We start from the raw sequence: 25,187 nt of genomic DNA, 5'->3' as shown, positions 1-25,187 counted from the left end.
CCATAGCAAATCATGTTTATTGGCAACATTTACAGACTTTCAGCTGTTTGCAATGAAAAAATCAAACAAAAGTCATTGAAATGGCTTAACACAACAAATGTTTCAAGTGGTTTCCCTAAAATCAACTGAAAATGCAACATTTTATTTCTGCAGTTTCAAAATTATACAACCCCCTGAATAGAATCCCTCATAATAGCACAAACCTGCAAAACAGGTGTTGTCTCAAGCACACCCGATGCAGAAACTCAGGGGGTTCATTAGTTGCACCAGGTGAGCTTGAGCTACAACATGAAATATCTGACCTGGCTGGGTTTGTTGATTCATGTTTGAATGGTTAAAAAAAGTTAAGAGAAGATTTCATCGCCCTTCACAAACAAAGAACAGGTTACAAAAATATAGCTTAGGCACTAAATGTTCCCAGAGACACCATTGGAAACATAGTCTGCATGTTCAAAGTTAAAGGGATACTCCACCGTGTTTTCATATTAAACTATTTATTCCCTTAACTAAGACAAGTTGATACATACCTCTCTCATCTCAGTGCGTGCACTAAATCGCTCTGTCTTGGGCCGAAACTTTGTTAGCACTTACAACTGTTGTAATATCATCACTCGGGGCGGTGAGAGGATTTTTCACGAGTGATGATATTACTGCGCCAAGTCGAAGTGCTCCCAAGCACTTGCTATGGTATTCCGCCATACATTTAGTTATCCATTTTACACGCTTAGAAAAGCGCAACGTTTTATTTTGTGTCACCGTCCTAGGTCGAGTTACAGTACTCGAGTAATTGTATTTAAATTGGGAAAACGTGGAGGTTTTTGGTCGCTCCAAGTCAGCTCCAATTTACTCAAAATCATATAAATAAGCCACAGAAGTTTTGGGATTCTGTTCTGTGGAGCGATGAAACAAAACTTTTTGGCCCTATGGATCAGTGGTATGTCTGGAGAAAGAAGAATGAAGCATGTGCTGAAAAGAACACACTGCCTATAGTTAAGCATGGTGGTGCTCGGTGATGCTCTGGGGCTGCTTTGCATCCTCTGACACTGGAAACCATCATGCATTCTGTGATGAAGCTGAAGCTTTTGTGTCATAGGACCTTCCAACAGGACAATAATCCCAAGCATACCTCAAATTCAACCAAGGCTTGGTTACAGAAGAAGTCCTGGAAGATTTTACAGTGACCATCACAGTCACTTGACTTGAACCCCAAAGAAAATCTCTGGTGGGATTTGAAGGCATTTGAAGCACGCAGACCCAAGTATACTGAACTGGAGGCCATTGAGGAATGGGCTAAGATTCCATTTCCTCAGAAACGCTGCCAGAAGTTGGTGTCTGGTTATACATTTTGTTTGCAGCAGGTCATAACAGAAAAAGGGGTGTTCTACTAAGTACTAAAGATGCTTGCCATGAAGGGGTTGAAAAGTTTTGAGACTGCAGAAGTCATTAAAAGTTGCATTTTCAGTTGAATTTGGGGAAACTGCTTTTTGGGGCAAACAGCACATTGCAAACAGCTGAAAGTCTGTACATTTTGCAAATAAACCTGATTTGCAATAGGGGTTGAATAATTTCAATTACAACTGTTACAAGAGTTACAGCTGGTTGAGAAATTAATAGGAAAAATAACGTTTTACTTCACATTTAAAAAAAAAAAAAAAACAATTTAAGCACTGTACAAAATGTATGCAGTTAAAATATAGAAATATAATCTTTTATTTACTTTTCTCTTTTAAAAATAGCATTTCCATAAATTAATTTGTAATCAGGCCTAATACCACTATATTTTCTGTAACAGAATATTCATCAACCATATATCAACTGCTTTGTTAAACAACCCAATTACTTTATGTAACATGTTGAGTGTTGACATGTTTCTTGAGATGGGCTGACTGAGTGAAACGTTTCCCACATTCTTTGCACTCAAACGGCCTTTCCCCTGTATGGATGAGCTTGTGTCTTTTGAAGTTACCTAGATCCACAAATCCTTTTTCACAGTGTGGGCAAATGTAGCGTTTCTCTCCTCTATGCCCCTGCATATGCATATTCAGAGCAACCCTATGTTTAAACTTCTTCCCACACAGCGTGCACGAGAATGGCTTCTCTCCGGTGTGCATGCGCATATGGGTAGACCGGTCTGCCTTGGCCAAAAACCTCTTTCCACAAACTTTACAAGGAAAAGGCCTTTCTCCTGAGTGAATGAGCTGATGTTTGGTAAGGGTAAAGTGGTACACAAAACTCTTCCCACATTGTTCACACTGATACCGTTTCTCCTCTGCATGGACCTTCATGTGCCGGTTAAGGCCTCGTACGCTAGGGAATGCCTTTCCACACTGGGAGCAAGTATAAGGTCTCTCTCCTGTATGAAGTCTCATGTGGTTCTCCAAGGCAGAAGCGTTGCTGAGGACCCTTCCACACTCAGGACACTCAGTATTTTTCTGAAATGTTTTACTTGAAGGTTTCGATAAGACGTGACTTTCGCTACTGGAGCCATAATGTGGTGTTTCACTAATCAAGTTGTTCTGCACCCGATCCACCCTCTTATCATTGACCTTGACTGTGCCGTCCTCATCTTGTCTGGATTTAGAGAACATCTTTCTCTGTTTTCTCAGTCTAGACTGGAGTGTGGGAGTGTCTTCATCTTCCGAGAGGTCTTTATCATTTATATCTGTGGTTTCTGCACTGAAACATGGGGAAAGTGGTGCGTCACCTTCAAAGTTGTCAACTGGGGACACAGAGGTCTCTGAAGATAGAACTGGCACTCGGCCTAAAACAACGCTTGCGGAAGCGGCAGCTTGTTGCTCCTTAAGTGTCAGCAGAGGCGCAAGCTGCCCAGATGGCGGAAAATGGTGCATGGGTGCCTGCTCCGTGGCCTCTTGTGGGCTCATCACAATGGACGAGTGCAAATGCAAAGTTTCAAGAGATTCAAGCAAACCTGGTGTATTATCGGGTGGAGGAAACATCTGTTCTGAAGAACAGGAGAACTGATTGGATTGTGTTGGATATTGAGAATGTGTATGTGGAGGTTGAGGTGGGTTTAGGGAGACAGACCCCTGAATTGCATTAACTGGAAGGAGGGGAGAAGTAAATGGAATGTGTGTTGGAAGGTAAGAAGGTGGTGTCGGTTGAGTCGGATTATGTGGGACCGCCAAAGGTAACTGGAATGATGGACTTGAAGTCGCAGAATGTGCTGGTATTACTTGTAGTGATGCAAAAACTTGGGTTTGAGGTCGAGCAGGGCTGGTTGAGAGAATCCGATCCTGAACTGCTGAAGGTTTATTTGGTGAAACAGAAATACGGCCTGATGGCAAGGCAGCATGTACTTGTGGAGGAACCTCCGGGTCTGGTGTTTTGATGGTTTGTGGTGGAAATAATTGTGATTGTTTAAGCTGAGATTGGGTTAATGGCTCATTGGCTTGGTTTAGCCAGGCAAAGGTTGAAATACTTTTTTCTGTATTTGTAACCAATGCCTGAGGCCATTGTTTGGAGGAATGAGGCTCCATTGCAAAGACTTGACTTGGAGGAACAGGGGAAAGAAAGGTGTTTTGAAGTTGATGACAGATATTTGACCCCACTTTCTGAGGGACTACTGTCTTTTTAGATGTTTGAGGATTTGGGTTTGGTTGTGTGTGAACTGATGATGCTGTTGACTTGGCTTGAGGAATTGATGGAGCACCAGACAGCTCGATCATTGGCACAGACAAGTTAACAGTACGAGCAGTAGTCTGGGCTGAATTAGCAAGTACAGAAGTAGTGGATGTCTGTGCTGGTGCACTGACATTTTGTCTTTTGTTTTGGGGAGACAAGTCTGCATTGATTTCTGATGTTCTTTTAGATGTACCTTGGATGTATGGTATAGTTTGATTAGGTTTGTGACTACAGGAATCCACTCTGCGACTACAGGAGGTAGGAATCACTGATGTTGGAGACTTTTCTCTAATGTTGCTATGGTGCCTGGTCATTGTTTGAAATGATGGTGGAATCACAACTGTGAATACAGAGAGGTGAAGATGCAAGAAATTAACATTAAGAACATAATGTATATGGAAATTTGTGATGTGCATTTTGGCTATTTGGAGTGCGTGAATTCTTGAATTCTCAGATACTTTGTGATGTGAATTCTTGAATTCTCAGATACTTTGTGATGTGTATTTGAGATGAGTGCTTGTGGTGGGATGGGGTGATTTCATAATATTTTCAAATATTTAGTCTACATTGGTCTAGGCACCAAACATAAAAAGTTTGTTTTTCAACTTAAAAACAAAAAATGAAATACAGCACATACATATTTATTCATATTTTTGTTATTTGAGAAGATTTGGCTATTTTGTGATATATATACACACTGAACAAAATTATAAACGCAACACTTGTTTTTGCCCCCATTTTTCATGAGCTGAACTCAAAGATCTAAGACTTTTTCTATGTACACAAAATGCCTATTCCTCTCAAATATGGTTCACAAATCTGTCTAATCTGTGTTAGTGAGCACTTCTCCCTTGCTGAGAGAATCCATCCACCTCACAGGTATGGCATATCAAGATGCTGATTAGACAGCATGATTATTGCACAGGTGTGCCTTAGGGTGGCCACAATAAAAGGCCACTCTAAAATGTGCAGTTTTACTGACTGTGGGGGGCTGAAATATATCTTTACGATTATATTTGACTAATCGCCATTAGTACATTTTTGAGATATATAATTACTTTGCAAAACATCTCTCATTTGAAGCATAAACATAATTAACAGAAAAAGCTTCTTGTAGCAGCCTACGTTCCTGCTGTATCCTGCAGCCTATCTGGCAACCTCGAGTCAGGGAGGAGGGAAAGGGGATACACCGTTCTACAGTAATTTGAAAGTGATTGCAGTACCAGTTTTGGCCACATTCTTACATATGGCTCCTTTAACTGACTAAAGAACAAAGAAAAGATTTTCAAAGTTTTTACTGTTGGGAATGAGGCATGTTTATCAATATGTCAACATCACCCCTCCTTTTAATTACATTTTTTTAAATGTTTGGGAATTGAGGATACTAATTGTTGAAGTTTTGCAAGTGGAATCTTTGTACCTACAATTTTTGTGACTGTTCTTTTGTACCCGTTGCTGATGAAAGTTTGGATCGTCCTTTTTATCTTCGGGACTGAGAACTCGATATCTGTTTTTCTCCAAACAAGCTGAAACATGGACTCATCGGACCACAGCACACATTTCCACTGTGCTTTATGGCGCTTTGCCACAGACTGATCGACTCCATGCCACGCCGCATTGCTGCAGTAATTCAGCAAACTGAGTATTCAGAAAACTAATACTCAAACTAAGTATTGAGTGCTGTACATGCTCATACTTTTCATGTTCATACTTTTCAGTTGGCCAACATTTCTAAAAATCAATTTTTTGTATTGGTCTTAAGTAATATTCTAATTTTCGGAGATAGTGAATTTGGGATTTTCATTAGTTGTCAGTTTTAATCATCACAAGTAAATAAAATAAACATTTGAAATATATCAGTCTGTGTGTAATGAATGAATATAATATCCAAATTTCACTTTTTGAATGGAATTACTGAAATAAATTAACTTTTTGATGATATTCTAATTATATGACCAGCACCTGTATATACTTGTAAACAGTGGGTCTTTTATTCAAATTGCATTTGGACTCAATAGCATTTACACCAAGTAATTCATCTTTAAAGCTTTCATAAAATCAACAGCACGACAGCTTGTTCTAGTAAACCCAAACATTAAAATTCCCTAAATTAAAATTAAAACATTAACATTTTATGTTAATAAAAGTTAAGAAACTCATTCAGGTTTGGAAAAACTTGAGGGTTAGCAAATGATGACACACTTTTCATTTTTTTGGGGTGAACCATCCCTTTAAAATAACATTTAAATGATGTACTGTTACTTTACGTGCATCAACTTTAAAATAATGAACTCATTGTACCTTATATCATTGGCAGAACAATCAACGAATCATAAAACAATTAACACTGTTGCAGAACACATCCTAGTAATTAAGTTAAACCAAACTTTTATTCTGGTGGGTTGTAGTGAATAAAAGTTTTGTATTGATATTATTTATTTAGGCCCAGGGGCGGCGCTAGGGCTGGGATAAGGGGGCTTAAGCCCCGAATGTTTTTTGTAAAGCCAAGAATATTTTGCTACCTTGTCTTTCTCATAGAGCAAAACAATTAATCAGAAAAAAAATTGTGAATAAGATTACAGCTGCCATGATTCCCTTAGCATGAAAAGTGCATATTACACTTTATTTATATTTTTTCCTTTGCATTAAAGGTACTTACAATGTGCTTTTGCAGCATTGAGCATTGTAGTCAATCACAGACATGTCTGTTGAACGCATCGGCCAATCAGAGGCGTTTAAAAGAGTTGCTGTGCTGAAGATGTGTTTTTGTGCGAGCTCACAGAGTTCTATAATTTTTCGCAAACCTGTCATTATTATTGTCAATATACTTAAGATGCAACTAAGAGATTCACTGCATTGTATTTTATATTCTTGATGCTGCTCTGATGCACTCCATTACGCACCGCTCTGTGTGTTGTTAGGATGACTAAAAGTTCAGCGGTCTAGCTCATCAATGTCAAAATGATTAAAAAAGGCAGGGCTTACCGTTCACAGAAGGATGTTAACAGTGAACGAATGCCTGGTAAAATGTAAGTAGATAAAGATTTAATATTTGACAACTGTTTTACAATAGAAATGTTGAACTACCGACAGTATACGGTGATGCAAATTACTGAACTTTGATTTTTTTTATTCTATTTTGCCTTTTTGAATTGAAAATATGCTATAATTTCCTTGATTCATGTAGAAAGAATTATGCATACTTAAAAATAAAAGATTATTTGCAAATACTTTAAATTATTTCACTAATAAAATAAGCCTTTCTTTTTCATTATTCACTTAAATCGCTTTTATAATTAATTCATTAATTGAAATAAAAATATCCAATTTTAGTTTGGGCTAAAGCCCCGAATATCCACTGACCTTAGAACCGCCCCTGTGCCCATGTTTGTTTCAAATTAAATGCTGAAACGTTCTCAAAGTGACTCATAGCAGCTCTGGAGATGACGCTCTTGTGTAAAGTCTCATACATTTTTACTCATGTAGGCCTATCAAAGAAAATGAAAGCCCGTGTCTGCCATATAAAACTATAAAAAAGGTAGGCTAATTGTGACTTTTTAATCTCACAATTCTGACTTTAAAGGGTTAGTGTCGCCCAAAAATGAAAATGATGTCATTAATGACTCACCCTCATGTCGCTCCAAGCCCGTAAGACCTCCGTTCATCTTCAGAACACAGTTTAAGATATTTTAGATTTAGTCCGAGAGCTTTTTGTCCTTCCATTGAAAATCTATGTATGGTATACTGTCCTTGTCCAGAAAGGAAATAAAGACATCATCAAAGTCGTCCATGTGACATCAGTGAGTTAGTTAGAATGTTTTGAAGCATCGGAAATACATTTTGGTCCAAAAATAACAAAAACTAGGACTTTATTCAGCATTGTATTCTCTTCCAGTTCTGTTGGGGATCCGCGTTCAGTGACGCTGCTGACGTAAGATGCTGCTGACGTGTGTCTGGTGCGCCCGAACTTCGTTAACAGTCTGAGGGAGATGCACGCTGGAAACAAAACAATCTTCACAAACATGTCTAAGGATTTCCACATAGAGGAAGACTTGCATTTTTTTGCCCAGCCATATTTATTTGAACCCGAATACACGGACGCACCAGATACACGTCAGCAGCGTCTTACGTCATCAGCGTCACTGCGGACTCGTGAACGCGGATCCCCAACAGAACCGGAAGACAATGCAATGCTGAATAAAGTCGTAGTTTTTGTTATTTTTGGACCAAAATGTATTTCCGATGCTTCAAAACATTCTAACTAACCCACTGATGTCACATGGACTACTTTGATGATGTCTTTATTTCCTTTCTGGACAAGGACAGTATACCGTACATACATTTTCAATGGAGGAACAGAAAGCTTTCGGACTAAATCTAAAATATCTTAAACTGTGTTCTGAAGATGAACGGAGGTCTTACGTGCTTGGAGCGACATGAGGGTGAGTCATTAATGACATCATTTTCATTTTTGGGTGAACTAACCATTTAAAGTCACAATTACCTTTTCTTTTCTTTTCTGTATTCAGTGGCGGAAACGGGCTTCCATTACAAATGACATAGGCAAGCTACAATATTAATTTAAAACATTTTAAATAAACTGACAGATGAAAAAAAAACAACGGAAAAATTTAAACCTAGCCTCTTCACTTTGATTTTACACCTAGGCTAGGCTACTGTATATACATGGATTCACTCTTCTCTCTGGATATGCGCGCATGTTTGTGGGGGGAGAGAAAGAGAGAGCAGGTGCGCTCTGCCAAGAATTTACCCGATGGTCTGACTGGATTCCGCGATTCCGTTCATAGTGCTCTAAAATTATTTCGTGGACCCCCTGGCAACGGGTCGCGGAACTCACTTTGAGAACCACTTTTTTAGATTATCTGAGATGAGCTCAAGAGAACTCGGCAGCATCTCTGCAAAGAACTGATATATAGCTTTCTCAGTGCGTAACAGAGATTCAAGTGACATTTCTTGATGCAGACTGTTAAGTGACAATGGTTTTCCAAAGTACTCCCGAGCACACATGGCTGTATTTAACACAGTAGCATAACGGTTTCTCATGCAGTGCCATCTGAGGGCTCAAAGGTCATGCACAATTAACAGAGCTTTACTGTCTTGCCCTAAATGTACTGCGATTTCTCTGGATTCCCTGAATCTTTTCATAATATTATGTATGGTAGAAGGTGAAAGACATTTTCAATTCTTTGCAATCTTGCATTTAAAAATGTGATTTTTTTAATTGTTTTACTATTCTCTCGTGATATTTAGAACAAAGTAATTATAATTAGAAAATATACTTAAGTTGGTCAGTGAAAACTTTGAAAATCTTTTCTTTATAGTTTTGTCAGTTCACAAATCACATATTCTTGATTTTATGTCCCAACTTTTCTGGTTTTGGGGTTCTATATACATATGTACATATATATATATATATATATATATATATATATATATATATATATATATATATATATACACATACATACACACATTTAAATATATAAATATATATTATATATAAATGGAACATTTAAAAAATTCATTTTCATTCAAGTTTAAAAAAAAGTGTATAATGCTGTGTATAGCCTAACGTTTTTATTCTGTTCTATCAACTGCTGCTAAATTAGTAACGTATGAGAATATTTTCTCATTGTTCGGTCAAATTTGTGAATGACTCTTTTACCTCTTTCCACGGTGTCCTTATTTGGCTCTTTGCGCACCAGTATCGGCTCAGCACCTTCCTGCTTCAATAGAAAGTATCCTGGTGCGTAGTTGGCGCATTCAGTCTCATGAGGCTGAAGACACAGAACATAAAATCATAATGCATAAAAGGGCCAGCATTAAAATATTATCCACTTTCTAAAGATCACATATTAACACAAGATTTAGAAATTAAATTAAACTCCTAAACTCTAAGTGACAAAGAATTAAGTCTCACCTCACTTAACATTTTGATATTCAATTAAACTCTTACAGAGAAGGAATATGATCTCAGTCTGTGTGAAATTGATTCGATATGCAAAACAGAAAAGTGGGAGGAAGGAAGTGAAAGAGAACCAGAATGAGTAAACACTAGTCTATCGTTTCTTACCTCTTGTTTGATGAGGAGCAATGCAAGCTGTCTGCTCCCATCCTCACTGGCACAAAGATCTGTGAGTTTATCACTCGTAATGTCTCCCACACTAAGATGTTGCCCTATAAAATGAGGAGGGCTGCATCCCTGGTCAACCAAAATGGGCTTTTCTAACAAATGAAAATGAGAAAAAAGACCAGCAAAAAAGTAATTATTTGGAAACTATAAACCATTTTGAAGAACACTATAGAAAAGTGCACAAAACACATAGTCAAACCATCTTAGTCAAGTTTTTTTCTTCTAGATTTTATTTTTTTAGCAGGACATACATTACAAATAATTATATAATATATTTCCAGAGAGTTAAAAAAGTATTCTGGCTTTTATGCATTTACCATTTGACTTCGTCTAAGCCGTTAAAAGTCGTTATAATTTTCCAGGAAGTGTTTATTGAACGCCATAACGCCACACATCGTTACAAGAAAAAGACCTACCGCACTGCACGCCAATATCACGATGTTTAGGGACATTGGCACTCTTCTGACTCCTATTTTCATTGAATCTCTTTGTGTCTTGGCTGGATGAATCACCTGTTTTCGTTTTGACATTCTCTTGTCTCAGCTGCACCAATTCAGCTTTCAAGCGCTGCAAAGTGCCCTCATAAAGTTTTGTCGCTTCACTGACAGCGGTCAGTAATAGTGTTTCCATTATGTGTGTGAGCTGGGTCTGAAACCCGTCATAATCTTCATGGCTCGCCTCAGGCATGGCGCAATTCGGATTAGTTGAATTGTATGGAGCAGACGTTATATGGTTCCTTTGACAGAATCAACGAGGATTACACGTCCAGGGGAGGGCGGTATACTTCCGCACTGAATGTTAAAAACTTTTATTTATAGACTGCAGAAAAGGTTTGCGGTCTGCTTTTAAAATGACACTGTGACACATTCTGAAGCACTGCACACCGTATGTAAATTTCGTCAAAAGAATTCCCACAACACGTATTGATATGCATTATTTGTGAATAAGTCCATCATCTTAAGTGGTCAAGTCTATGAATCAATCAATGAAAATGCATTACCTATATTAAATATAAATAGGCATTGAAAGGAAATTCTTGTTACTATCCTATGCAAAATTGATGTCACAAGTGAATTTTAGGCTTTTTAAAAATTGCATATTTCAAAATATGTCAGTTTAATTCTGTTCATCTTAATTTTTAGCATTATAATTAAGATTATGTCAATATTACTACATTTAAATGATTTGAAGACTTATTTGGGCCCCCTGGAAGTTTGCTGAGGCACCCTGGTTACGAACCATTGCCATAGAGTGGTAGGCCTACTCCATATAATTCAGGTGGAATTATAAAGTATCTGTATTTGATAAATATATTTAAGTTTTTTTACATTAATAAAAAATATTATTTTAAGAACTATTCACAAAATTGTTTTTGGGGGAACCCAAAATTGTTCTTCTATGGCAGGGAATAGCAAAGTCAGTCCCTGGGTGCCGCTAACTGTTTTTTGCTGTATGTTCTTGAAAATATTGAAATTTCTAATTTCTTAACTAATAAAAGTGGCCTAAATTAACTGATAGCATTGTAAAAACAAGGTAACATTCAAAACTTTAGTGGATTTACTCAGTAATGAGAGATGGTTTTATTTTATTTAAAAAAAATCAGTTATGATAGTTTTATAAGCTATAGGCTGCGTTCGACCGGGTCAAAGCCGACCCTGGAATACAAAAGGTGTACAGTTTTTAATGCGACCTCACCTTTGCCTTAGTCACGTTTCAATTGCATTATATATAGACAAACTATAACGTAACGTTGTGTAGTGAAGGCGAATGATGACTAGGGCTGTCATTCTGACAAACATCTACTTTTCCGTCGCACAGAAGAAATTCACGCACGTTTGCAACAACATGAAGATGAGCACACGGTTTTGAGTAAAATTACACAGTAAACGACGAGTAAACTTTTTAACCATTTAACTTTCTTACATTTTCGATTGTACTGCCCCTTTAAAACAGTACTACCCCCCATGTTTGCTGATGTACTTCCGGTCCCACACTGTAGAACGAGAGAATGTTCCTAGCTGGATCAGCATTGATTATCAGCGTATCGTTTATGTTACAATGTTTAATTGTGAGACGAATGAGAGTGTAATAAACGATAGTTAGCGTAAACAGTTGCTAGCGCATGAACAGTCATCGCTAGCATTTGGACTACACATTTGACAAAACTACAAGAAGGTTCAATAAAAACAGTGAAACAGTTGCACACCAACGATATTGAAAAGTCTAACGAAAAGCTAGAGGATAAATTGCCGGGTTGTTTATAATCACCGCGTGTAGCTAGACTAGGTTTTCCCCCATCCAAATACTCGTCATTATGTCCGAAGCCATACACTCGTTTCAGTCACAGCTATCCGGGGTCATGGAGACCGTTTTCAAAGCTGCCATGTTTGAGATCACCCGGCTCGTGGAGGACAGTTTCGTGAAGGAAGTGTCCCGCAGTCGAGAGCAGGTGGAGGCTCTCAAGAAGAGGCTGCAGTGGAGCGAGAGCAGAAGGAAAAACCAGGAGATGCGCGTCCTGAGGTGTGCAGAGTGTGGTGACAAAGCTCGTGTGTGTAACAGTGAAAGAGAAGAATTGTTACCACAATCAGGTTTGTTTGTTCACCTAATTTCAACTCAAACTCCGTGTTGATACTATTTGTGATGTTGTACAAAAATGAAATGTGATGATTGTATAATCTGTTGGAATATCATATATACACTTAGTAATTAGAAAAGAACAGCAATTTATTGTCAAGTGTCTATGAATCATGCATGTTGACATACTGGACACTTAACCCAGATTAAACATAAATCGATAGTTAAGGTAGGGTTCATAGTGACCCTAATTGGATTTAGTACAATTTACCAAAAATCACACGATGGAAAAAACCCAGCAGATAAAAACAGCAAACATTCATTAAACATAAAATAAATTTATGTAAAAATGTAAAATAAATTTTCATCTTCAAGGAAAATTGTTTAACCATGATTGGTTTTCTCCAACTCAAAGATCCACGTTGTCAAATTGCCCTGCAGCATAATATAAAGGAATAGTTTAAAGACCATCATGTCATTCCAGACCAAATTACATTTTTCTTCCGTCCCTTTAAAGACCATTAAAAGACTGTATAATCAATGCCCTCACAGTTGCTTTCACCCTTGATGACCACATGTAGAAAACGAACGCAGTCTCAAACAGGAGAGAGTTCCAGTTGGGAACTGGGGAAGCTGTGAGTTGGAGACCGACACACAATTGGGAAAAGAGAGATTAGAAGATCAAACCAGACCCAGTAACACAACAGAGGTGAGTAGCCGAATGGATAAACCACTTTACTGATGACCTCTAACCTTGATAAGTTGCTTTTACAGCAGTGTTTCACAATGACCTTAAAAAATCACTCTATTTTGTAAGTGCATGTTATTAATTTTATTGTGAACAATAAATCTGTGCATGTAACATTTAAAAAAATGACCTTGTAATTCTTAATTACTAACTTGATCTTCCAGTGAAACAACCTCTGGTGACGTATGCTGGACTTCTCCAATAATTTAGTCCCTTACAGTCGACTACAAGCTTTCATTCAGATCTACCCCCATCCAATCATCAACTTTAACATTATGTGCATGTTCTGTGTTTGTGTTCTCTGTAGTCTGCTTGTACAGAGGACAGGAAACTGGACTGCGTGTTGAAAGAGGAGGCCCTCTATGTCACTGCTGATAATAAGGAGCTTCAGGATGGGTGGACACTAAATCCTGAAGGTGTGATTTAAAGAGATCAATTCTGTCATCTCTTATGCCATTCCAAACCCATAAGACTTTCGTTCATCTTCGGAACTCAAATGAAGATATTTTTCATCAAGTCTGAGAGATTTCTGTCCCTCCATTGAAAGTCTATTCACTCAAAACTCTTGACGGTTCATAAAGAGATCATAAAATAAATGCATATTAATCGAGCAGTTTAACCCAAGTCTTCTGAAGAAACATGATCGCTTAATATGACGAACAGATTTAATTCAGGCTTTTATTCACATATAAACGTACATACATAGAGCACTCAAATTTGGTAAATGGAAGCTCAAGTATGTTTGCTTGACGCGTGATTACCAATGAGGTTCATTCTCGTGTGCTACACCAGCACATTTGAGCTTTCACAAGAACCAATGAGGATGGTTGTACGCTTTAGCTTCTGTTTACTATATATGAGTGCTCTTTGTACACTTGTTGATCAATGTTTCTATGCGAATAAAAGCCTAAATTAAATCAGTTTGTCATATAAAGTGATCATGTTTCTTCAGAAGACTTGGATTAAACCACTCTATTCATTTGGATTTTTTTCACGATCTCTTTATTTATATTTATTTGATTTATTTATTGGATATTTATTAATTTGGACTGTCGAATTTTGGGTGAATAGACTTTAAATGGAGGGACAGAAATCTCACAAATTTAATTAAAAATATCTTCTTTTTTGTTACGAAGATAAATAAAAGTCTAATGGGTTTGGAATGACAGAAGAGTGAGTAATGATGACAGAATTACAATTTTTGGGTGAACTATCCCTTTAAACATCTGATTACTGCAAACCTTACTGCGTTTGAAGATTAAAATGTTTTTACTTTTTCTTTCAATGTTTGGTTTTCCAGGAGCTGAGAGGATGGATTTCTCAGCTCACAGTTACAGTGAGCAAGAGCTGCAACAGATTCAGGAAGACTGGAGCTCCGGACTTGAACAGACCGCTGACAGTGAGACTTACGCAAATATCGTAGACGTTCAGGGCTTGCCATACCGCTCACATTACAATGCAGAAGAACTGGCGAGCTACAGTGTACATGAACTGGACATGGGAAACCTAGACAGTCTTGGAGGAAAAACTCAAGACACATTAGGTCATGCAGTATCAGTTGCAGTTGGGACTGATCAAAAGGACCTGGTTGAGGAAGGTGGGAGACGTTACAGCTCTTCCATTAGGAGTAAAAGAGGAAACAAAGCATCTTTACCTGCACAAATCAACCCTGAGACAGAAGACGTGGATAGAGACTGTATACTTATTAATGCAGATGGCCACATACAAGACACAAGTGCCCTCACGGAAGTTCACAGTGGGATTGCAGATGGTGCTGGACATAGAGGACACTCACTTTACACTGGGGACACAGCTAGTAGTGCACCTTATAAGGGACATTCATTGAATCAATCTCTGAAGTCTAATGTTGGACAAGCATTAAGTGACAGCAGGACTTCTGTGAAAGGCTACCCAGTCTCCCATCGAGTCGTTTCAAATGCTGGATATACTTGTAACCAGTGCGGTAAGAAGTTCACTCAGGCCTGCAACCTAAAAGTCCACCAGCGTGTCCACCAGCGGGACGGTCTCCATTTGTGCAGCCACTGTGGGAAAGGCTACTCGTCCTTCAGTGACCTGCGTAGACACAGATGCAGCCAGAGCGGAGACAAACCCTACACCTGCACACTTTGTGGGAACAAATTCAGCCGACTATGGAATCTCAAGCTGCATCAACGCATTCACACGCAGGAGAAACCACACAAGTGCACTCTGTGCAGTAAGAGCTTTACCCGGGCCGACATCTTGAAAGTCCATCAACGTACCCATACAGGAGAAAGACCGTACTGCTGTGGTATCTGTGGACTGAGCTTCAAACGAATGGACCATCTCAGGTCACATCACCGCAAACATAGTGCTGACCCAAATAATCAATGACGAAAAAATTCACCCTACAACCATACAGAGTTGGTTTGACTTTTAAATTGTTGGAAGGCCATAAATCTTGACTGGACTTGTTTCCCATAAAGCGTTACACTGTTACTGTAGAACCTCGCATTTTAGTCATTATGTTTTCTGTATAATTCAATTTTGTTTTTGTAAAGGCGGGCGGGCACTGTGCGAGTTTGGACACCCGGGATGGTCGTACGTCAATGCACACATTATGAGTCAATTAACCTGATAATGGCGTAAAAACAGCTGGTACACGGCACGACTTGAGCATTCACATGAGCATTCGCGCTAAACATGGAGACTGGAGCTTTCAATGTTGCTTCTGTAGCTTCGTATTGAAAAAAGAAAGAGAATAAAAAGAGAAGTGTGCAAATGATTTTGTGAAAAGCAGAGAAAACAACACAGCCATTCCTCTCAACAAAAACAACTAGAGAGTATTCGTGTGTGTCAGTGTATGCACTCACTGAAGGGTTGCAGCCTCTGGGCTATAATAATATTCATAGATCTAGCCTATCTGACACGATTGCGTATGATTTGGCAATAGGGGACACTGGTTAACTGGACTCCTCAAATTTATGAAAATTATTGTGAGTACGGGAGGTGATTGTTACGTACACGGCTTGGCTTGTAATTCCTCTCACATAATACGAGCCGCGACCATACAAGCATCAGAGATTTCCAAGCGATATCTACAGAGAGAAAAAAAATCGCCTGCAAGCTAGTACGACAGCAAAAAACGCACCATGTACGCCCACTTTAAAGGGATGGTTCACTTAAAAAATCATCATTTACTCACCCTTATGTCATTTAAAACCTGTAAGACTTTTTTCTGTGGAACATAAAAAAGATATTTTGAGATTTTTTTTTGTTCGTATAATCTGTTTGGTTTCCAGCATTCTGCAAAATACTTTATTCTGTGTTTAGCAGAAGAAATAAAGTCATGCAGTTTTGAGGGTGAGTAAATGATGACAGAATATACATTTTTGATTAGACCGCCTTTAAGTAACACTGTGTTGGTTAATGTGGCCATCTTTGCATCTGATGTAAATATTGTACAGTATTTTCTATGTGGTAAGACATTGTCACTTTCACGATCTTTAGAATCTTATTGTCTACAGTGCTAATTTTGAAAATGTAGGTGGAGTGATTTCAGTTTATTAAAGTTTATTTTAAGCGTACCTTATATAGTTTCAAATACACAATGTAGGTCACATGCAATATCAGTCTTTTTTTCAGCTCTCTGCTTCAGCATTACACCTTCAAATCTAATTTTAAACATTAATTTGGTTGTCAGTTGATTTAGCTGTTTATTACAAACACTTTGATAATAATTCTGAAACATATTCTTGGCTCTTCAGAACTCATGTAAGGAATAATTGACAACGGGCTATTGAATTATGGAATAAAATATAGATAAGGCACATATTAGACGTTAATATTGCCACAATGTGAAGAGGAACTGTAATGACCGGGAACTACTTCATAGCTGTGCATTTGCTAAAAAATTATTGCACACCTTGCTTAGAATGTCTATCAACCAATCAGAATCAAGCATTTAACGGCCCCTCTGGAATAAAACATTAAAACAGTTGAATATTTCTGCATATAATGTAACTTGTTATGAGACTAAGGATCTAACTAAAATTAAAGAATATTAAAATGATAATGTAAAGATTAAAAAGATATTTAGCTGTGCCTGAAGTGTTATATTTTACATAGTATATGTCTTGTGAAACTGCTCAATTTTAGTTAATGTGTTTTTCAATATGGGCTATTTACCAAGGCAACATTTTCATTTAGTGTAACTTGATGTAATTGTTTTGTTTTATTTTAGCCCAACAAGGCCACCGTACAATATGTGACGTCACACTAACAACATTATTGTCCGTTTTCTTAGCTGCGCTTCCTCTTGACATACTGAATGAAGCATTAGTAAAACGTGTAGTTCATACATTAACAAAATAAAATATGTAAAATGAACTACAGTCAGCTGGACATGATGCGACGCATTCCGCCTTGCGCCTAAAGGATCTTTATTTCGGTTCGCGGTTCATAGTCTGTCAATCAGAGATGTAATGAGCTCGATGCTAACAGTGCGAGGTTGTGTATTCGGGATTTTATGATGATTACCTGGCCGTAAAAGTGTGAAGTGCAACATTTACTGTGAATTTTGAAACTGAGTTTCCCAAAATGCTGATGTGTGGACTTAATAAGAAATAAAACATTTGAGATAGAAATCAGCATGGGTGGTCATTAATGTCACGATCACTGTTGTGTCTATGCATTCAGCAATCAATTCTTCTCTATAAGAACAAGCTCGAGTAGATCCGATACAGGATGACGGGCACGCTGGTCATCTCCTTCCAGACTCGGCTGTCTGCGGTCATGGAAACTATTCTCAAGACCACCATGTACGAGATCACCAGGTTAGTGGAGGAGAGCTTCTTGGAGCAGATGGATCGAGGCAAACGAGAGTCGGAGGTGTTAAAACGGAGGCTGATAATGTCGGAGGCCAAGCTGAGAGAACGGGAGAGGTTTAAGAGGGTGAGGTGTGTGGACTGTGGGCGGACAGCAGTGTCCAGGAGGAGGGTAACGTTACTACACAGAGGCCCCGAAACACAGAGCAGTGAGTAGAAACACATGACTTTCCAAAGGACTTTCACCATTTATGCAGTGCTTGTGCTTACGCGAGTAGATGGCACATTAGAATGGGGTGTATTTTGGGTTTTGTTAGTTTCATCCGTTTATACGAAATGTTTATGCCATTTTCGATAATAATAATTTAACTAACTTACAAATGACTTTAAAGTACAAAAGTAATTTCCTCCTGTTTCCAGACATATTTCAAGGTATTATATTTTATATATTTACATACTTCTCACCCTGATTGAGATCCACTGATCAAGGGGTGTTTCATGATTGTTCTGTCACATGATCACACAATGGCTTCCTTCCTTGTTTGTTTGTTTTTATTAACATTTTGCAAGTAACAACAATTAACATTCATTCCATTAACATAAATCCTACTGACATTTGGAATAATACATACAATTATTTTAAATAAGCAAACAAAATAAAATAAATAAAAAGAAGGCAAATAAATGAATTTGCATCCTTTCATTCTGACTCAAGTAGGGGGATAGAAAGATATCATTTAAACATGTTATCTCTGTTCACATGTGACTTTATAATCTTATTTAATATCTGGGATGTTTAAAAAATTTTTTTTTTTTTTTTTTTTTACATAAGGAATCAGTGAGACTTTTTAATTCAGAGCAAAAGACAATACAATTTGGTTTCGAAGCTGTAAATTTAGATTTGTGGGTATGACCTTTTCCAAGCATGTACAGGATTTTGACTGCGTAATCTAAAAGAACAGAACCAGCGTTAGAAAACAAAAATAAGACCATTTCTTCTGTAATATCAAAAATGATCTAAAAATCAGAACTGAAATATCTGTCCAAAAGGATACTGTGAAGGGACATCTTAAAACCAAATGAAGCACAGATTCATTTTCAGATCCACAAAAAGAACCTTCTGGTTGAATATCCATAAACTTAGATAAAAATAACTTACAGGGGTAAAAGTGTGAAGGATTTTAATATGAATTTATTTAATCTTATTTGGTATTATAAAGTTATTATAAGCAGACCATATGTTAAACAAAGATAAGGAAGGATAAATCTGTTTCCATTAAGCCATTGCTTTAGGAGCATTACTGCTCATAGAGATTAATATTTTTTCTTATATGAATATTATTGCATTTTTTAAACAAAGTTTTTCGAATAATAAGCTGGGAATGAAAAACCAGGGAGCATTTCCTCCAACTGTGCATTGTGTGAGTGGCTTCCTTGGTTATATCAAACCAAAATGTCAAATGGTTTAAAAATAACAAAAGTAATTTCCTTGTCATAATTTTCCATGAAAGTAAAATATTTTCTATATATAAACGTATATATCTGCATACATTGACATCATAATGAGGGTCTAAAACGGTCCTCTGTCATTTTCATGGTTTTCTTGTCACATGACAACAAAGTGGTTTCCTGCGTGTTGGTTATGCTACACTTTCATTTAGTGGACGTTTTCCAAATATATAAAAGAAAATGACAAAACGGTAATAAAAGAGACTGCCAGCATCTATTTTTTTGCCATCTATTTAACATGAACTATGAATGAACAGTGCTTCTACAGCATTTATTAATCTTAGTTAATGTTAATTTTAACATTTATAACACATTATTGAAATCAAAAGTTGTATTCGTTTACATTAATTAATGCACTGTGAAATAAAATGAACAAACAATGAATGACTGCATTTTCATTATCTAACATTAACAAAGATTAATAAATACTTTAATAAATGTATTGGTCATTGTTAGTTAATGTTAGTTAATACGATTACTAATATTAATAAATGAAACATTATTGTAAAGTACTACCATTTCTTTCAAGAATTTCAGCAGTTAAAAACAAAGAAAGATTGAAATTCATTTTTATTTTTATAAAATATATACATTTTATTTTTAATAATGTCACAATGAAATATTTTATTTTTTATGCAATATTTCAGTATTTTTTTATAAATTATTTATCCATGTTCAATAAAAAAAAAAGTGCCCTCCTAATCTTTAATCAAAATAACTTCCCCTCCCTCTTGCAACGACATCTTTTTTCTTGTCTGATGACGTTTTTCTTGTTCAAGAAGTCGTTTCAATTGGATGTACATTCAATAGGGAAGAAAAGCCGTTGCAACTTCCGTTTCATGCCGATTTTGATAGATCCGTACTAAATGTCACGTCATTGACCCATTTACCACATTACATCACTGTGATATTTTTATGCTTAGTCAAATTAATAAACTTGGTTTAAGTCCAAAGATGTACTGGAATCTGCTCACTGAATGCTCGTGTGTTTTTTTTTTTTTTTTTTAAGGTTTGGACAATCCACTTGTTAAGCAGGAAAATGCTTCTGACAGTAGTTGGAGGTGCAGTCCCAAGGGAAGTGCAAATCAGGAGAAGCCTCCAGCAACTCTGGTAACTAAACATTATGTGTTTATGCCATTGGCATTTAATGGTAATATGTGTTGGCAGAGAATACAAAAAGTATCTGGACAGTACGTTGCCAAAGGGCATCTGAGTGAACTTGAGGGGAACTGATATCTTACACTGGCTGTACAAAGTTTTGAATAATTATTTTTTGATTTTTTTTAAGAAGTTTCTTCTACTCACCAAGGCTGAATTTGTTTAATCAAAAATACAGTAAAGTTGTGAAATATTATTACATTTTAAAATAACTCTTTTTCTACTTTAATATATTTTTAAATGTAATTCATTCCTGTTATGACGGCTGAATTTTCAGCGCCATTACTCTATTTATCAGTGTCACATCATCCTTCAGAAATCATTCTAATATGCTGACTTCTTGCTCAAGAAACTATTATATTATTATTATCAATGTTGAAAACAGTTTTTGGTTAACATATTTGTGGAAACAATGAGATCATTCAAAGTTTGTGGTAAGATTAAAAAAAAGAGAGAAATGATTACTCCTCAAAGATGCATTCAATTCATCAAAAGCGACAGTGAAGATATTTAAAATGTTACAAAAGCTTTAAATGCTTTGATAAATTGGATAAATGTTAATTTAAACTTTCTATTCAACAAAGAATCCTCAAAAAAGTGTAATAATTTCCACAAATGTTATGCAGAATAACTGTTTTTCAACGTTGATAATAATAAGAAATGTTTCTTTCAGACCAAATCAGCATATTCGAATGATTTCTAGGATAATGTGACACTGAAGACTGAGTAATGATGCTGAAAATTCAACTTTTTCATCACAGGATTAAATAACATTTTATTAAAAAATCTATTTTAAATTGTAATACAATTTAACAATATTACTGTTTTTGCTGGGGTTTTTTGCTGTTCTTTTCATCATATAAATGCAGTCTTGCTGAGCATAATTCAACAAAATCGTTGTTATTCCAAACTATTGACCACCAGTGTACGTTCTCTAAAAATGTAATGAACTGAGAGAGGCATTTGTTTACTCATGCCATTTCGTTTTGTAATGCAATAAAATTCATTAAGTGTCAAAAAGCTGCAGTTTTCTAAGATGGTAACTATCGTTTTTGAGTGGTTTCTAATTCATGCACGCTTTGTCCATGACAGGCTGTTCAAGGGGGTGAGCATAATCCTGGAGGAGAAGTGAAAGAGGAAACAACAGAGGCTAGAGACACGCAAGCTTATCTAGTAATACACTCTCAAATACACAACCAAAACGATCCTCAGAGCCGTGTGGAAGAGACCAATGGACTCCACAATACAGATCCTGACCACAAACCAAGTGGACCGTCCTGCACTGAAAGACCCGGGGACGAGGATGCGGTCAGACACAGGACCCCCCCGAAATGGTTTGACTCTAAAACAGACCCTTCAGCACGGTCATCTGTTTCACAGCCAGAGCCAGTCAGGACCTCAGTATCTTCAGAGTCTCCGGGTTTGAGACCCCAGGTAAGCAGCATAGACTCAGGCTCTGTTAAACAGGAAGTTATAGTGATGCTTCCACCAGACTGGGAGGAAATGGAGAGAATCAGGCCTCAGATGGTTTCTGCTCACAACAGCGCTAAGAAGACGCCGTTGGACCTTCAGCCCGGAGATCCTCTCGCCGTTAGATCTGAAGTACAGGAGCGAGTCTCCTATCCCGCGCCTCCCGTCAAGGTTCAGAGCCTTGCACCACAAGCCATGCAGCATCTCAGACCACCCGTTAGGAAGAACGCGAAAAATGTTTTACATCCCAACGCGGTTGTGCCAGATCACAGCGCCAGTGATGTAAACCGAGCACAATCCATTTGCAAAGGCCTTTCTACTCCAAAACCCTCTCATGTCCGTCAGTATCCTGAAGGAGCCGCTACAGGGGAAAGAAGTTTCAGTACCGTACATCCAGGAAGAAGTCTGCCGCAGATGGTCAGCGTGAGGGTTCAAGGGGACACGCGCCACCATTCGGCAAGGACGACGCACAATTGCAACCAGTGTGGGAAAGGCTTCTCTCATCTGTGTCACCTCAGAGCTCACCAACAGATTCACACAGGAGAGAGGCAGTTCTGCTGCACCATCTGTGGACGGAGTTTCACCAAACTGAGTAACCTGAAAGCACACCGCAGGGTTCACACTGGCGAGAGACCTTACATCTGCTCAGACTGTGGGAAAAGGTTTACCCAGAAATGCAACTTGAAGAGACATCAGAGAATTCACTCTGAACTCTCACACTCCAGTAAATGACGAGCCGTGGAGCTGTAATAGTGGTAGAATCTGTTACATTACACATATTAGTTGATGCTGTTTCGCTGACTGGCTTAAATTATTTTTAATATCATGCATCATATTGAAAGCTGTACTACACCGAAATTTTCCAACATTGTTCTGAAAAATTTCTTTTGCAGTGACGTGACTGAGGGGAAAATGCAGATTATATCATTTTATATAAAAAGCAGAGGACTTTTCCACTCTCTCTTGATGTTACAGGCTATTGAAGGGAGTGGGTGAGTTTGTCTCACAAATAAATGTTTTCTTTCACCTTAAGATCAAAAGAACATTTATGCAATTATATTTTCCTTGAAGACCTGGAAAAACCTTTACGATTGTTATTCATTATTTTTATTTCAGTATAAATTAAATTCAGCAAAATACAACCATGGAATATACTTAGAATGGTACACATGTACATTAATATTTCAGTTAGGTATGTATATACACAACATACCTAATTGAGTATATATGTATATACAGGTAAGAATTGGGTCAGTTAGATATATATTTTGAAAGAAATTAATACTTTTTTTCAGCATGGATTCTTTAAATGTATCAAAAGTGACAGCAAAGACATTTACAATGCTAGAAAAGATTTCTGTTTCATTTCTGTTTTATATTCAAAGAATAAAAAAAGTATCATGATTTCCACAAAAATATTAAGCAGCACCACTATATTCAACATTGACAATAATAATAATGTTTCTTGAGCTGCAAATCAGCATAGAATGATTTCGGAAGAATCATGTGACACTGGAGTAACGATGCTGAAAAATCTTCTGTATCGTCACAGGAAAAAATCACGCTTTAATATATAATAGAGATTTTTTTTTTTAACCTTGCGACCCAAAATTTTGATTGGTAGGCTTGGGAGATATGTACTTAACTATATTATAATGCCGATGCAAATCAGTCAATAAATAAGTTTTTTTTTTTTTTTTTTTTTTATAAATAGACTTTAGTTTCTATATGCAAAAAGTATGATTTTCATTTATTCTTTTGATTTTGGGGTGAAATATGACCCGGACCGTTTCATCCATGCTTTGGAAATTTTCTCTCTTTGTTTAAAGTGTTTAATTCATTTCAAATTGGAGTTTTACAAGCCTTGAATAAGATGAATAAAACACAACTACGCAATGTTGTTCTGTTAAATCAGATCCCTTTGATTTGTTTGTATATTCAAATGTGTAGCATTAGCTCTTTCAAATGGTGCATGTACTCACTATTGCAACAGCATTAGTGTGTTTTTTACAAGATAGACAGGAAACTTTGCTGAACAATTTGATGTGCACTTGCTGCTGTGGGTTACGTGTTCACATTTAGATGACTGCGATATTCTTTAAAGTAAACAAAGAGTGACTGTATAGCTGGAACATTCACACTACCATCCCATCTGTTTTTAGTTTAATATCTTTTGCTGATAAAATGCCACACACTGTGTTAAATTACACACTGATTAAACTCTTCCAGTAATGCAGGCAAACAGACTATTGGTGATTCAGGCACACCACAGTAAGCCATGTACATTACAGCTCAATGACTGTAATTCAAATTACTTCCTTCTTTTTTTTTTCTGTGAAAATGACAAATCTGAATAATGATGTTACATTTGAAATGGACCAAATGGCTAAAGTGCAGGAAGTTCATGTCTCTATTTTAGTCATATATATGTTGTTTTGTAATGTTTATGTCAACAAAATTAAATAGTTCTCCAGCTCTTTGGTAGAGTACTAACATACAGTATGTACATGTGTTCCCTATTTTTTTATTTTATTTTATTTTTTTATTATAACTGACACATTTTCCTTTCCTATTGCGCTTTAAAATAATACTTTGTGATTACAACACATGATGAAACAAAACTTTAGGCCTTTGTAGGGCAAAGCTGTGGCACTTTTACGGTTTCTAAAACAATTAAACACAAGTAAAACTGATACACTAGACTACATTATCTATATTTTATAAAATATCCTAACTATTTCTGTCCGCCATCGAAATATGACTTTTCAAAAACATTGGTCCAGTGAAACAACTTGTCCTACATCACAGGTAACCCTCTAGGGGTCTTCACTAATTTTTGACTGAATTAAAAAATATATATATATATTTTTTTTACTTCATCTAAATTACAAAACCTGGTGACTTTTGTGACGGTTGCTATATGAACAAGAAAAAAAAAATAATGGAGATGATTAGAAAAGTCTAAACAGTCTTTACAAAAATAGTCACACTTGTGATATAAAATTACCACCATAGGAAATGAATGGGAAATACAAAAACAAACAAAAATGCAAAGCTATTTTTTATTGTGGTACAACCTACAGATTATCCATGACAAAATAGTATTTCATCATATAATAGGGGTGAA

General features: G+C 36.9%; 3 protein-coding genes across 4 annotated transcripts; 2 read left to right on the top strand and 1 right to left on the bottom strand.

Annotated features, from left to right (window-relative positions):
- Positions 1-1,054: 1,054 nt before the first annotated feature.
- Positions 1,055-12,055, bottom strand: LOC143753756 (uncharacterized). The gene is made up of 4 exons (XM_077246440.1): positions 10,213-12,055; positions 9,737-9,888; positions 9,329-9,440; positions 1,055-3,982 (listed from the first exon to the last, which is right to left on the bottom strand). Exons 1-4 carry the CDS (start codon positions 10,481-10,483, stop codon positions 1,842-1,844), a joined length of 2,676 nt encoding a protein of 891 aa, XP_077102555.1. The 5' UTR covers positions 10,484-12,055; the 3' UTR covers positions 1,055-1,841.
- Positions 11,789-17,743, top strand: LOC143753757 (uncharacterized). The gene is made up of 4 exons (XM_077246441.1): positions 11,789-12,384; positions 12,952-13,079; positions 13,426-13,534; positions 14,419-17,743. Exons 1-4 carry the CDS (start codon positions 12,111-12,113, stop codon positions 15,489-15,491), a joined length of 1,584 nt encoding a protein of 527 aa, XP_077102556.1. The 5' UTR covers positions 11,789-12,110; the 3' UTR covers positions 15,492-17,743.
- On the top strand, positions 17,360-24,560 carry LOC143753758 (uncharacterized). 2 transcript variants are annotated; one of them, XM_077246443.1, is made up of 3 exons: positions 17,360-18,132; positions 20,442-20,542; positions 21,683-24,560. In XM_077246443.1, the coding sequence occupies exons 1-3, from the start codon at positions 17,844-17,846 to the stop codon at positions 22,790-22,792; spliced, it is 1,500 nt and encodes a 499-aa protein (XP_077102558.1). In that variant the 5' UTR covers positions 17,360-17,843; the 3' UTR covers positions 22,793-24,560. The 2 variants fall into 2 exon arrangements, with proteins under 2 accessions (XP_077102558.1, XP_077102557.1); XM_077246442.1 differs by having other exon boundaries at positions 17,844-18,132; positions 20,442-20,557.
- Positions 24,561-25,187: the final 627 nt, after the last annotated feature.

This window comes from Siphateles boraxobius, unplaced genomic scaffold (assembly GCF_051911475.1).
Source record: "Siphateles boraxobius isolate OS27281-9 unplaced genomic scaffold, OSU_SipBor_1 29, whole genome shotgun sequence".
NCBI lineage: Eukaryota > Metazoa > Chordata > Actinopteri > Cypriniformes > Leuciscidae > Siphateles > Siphateles boraxobius.
This window is presented reverse-complemented; position numbering and strand designations above follow the sequence as displayed.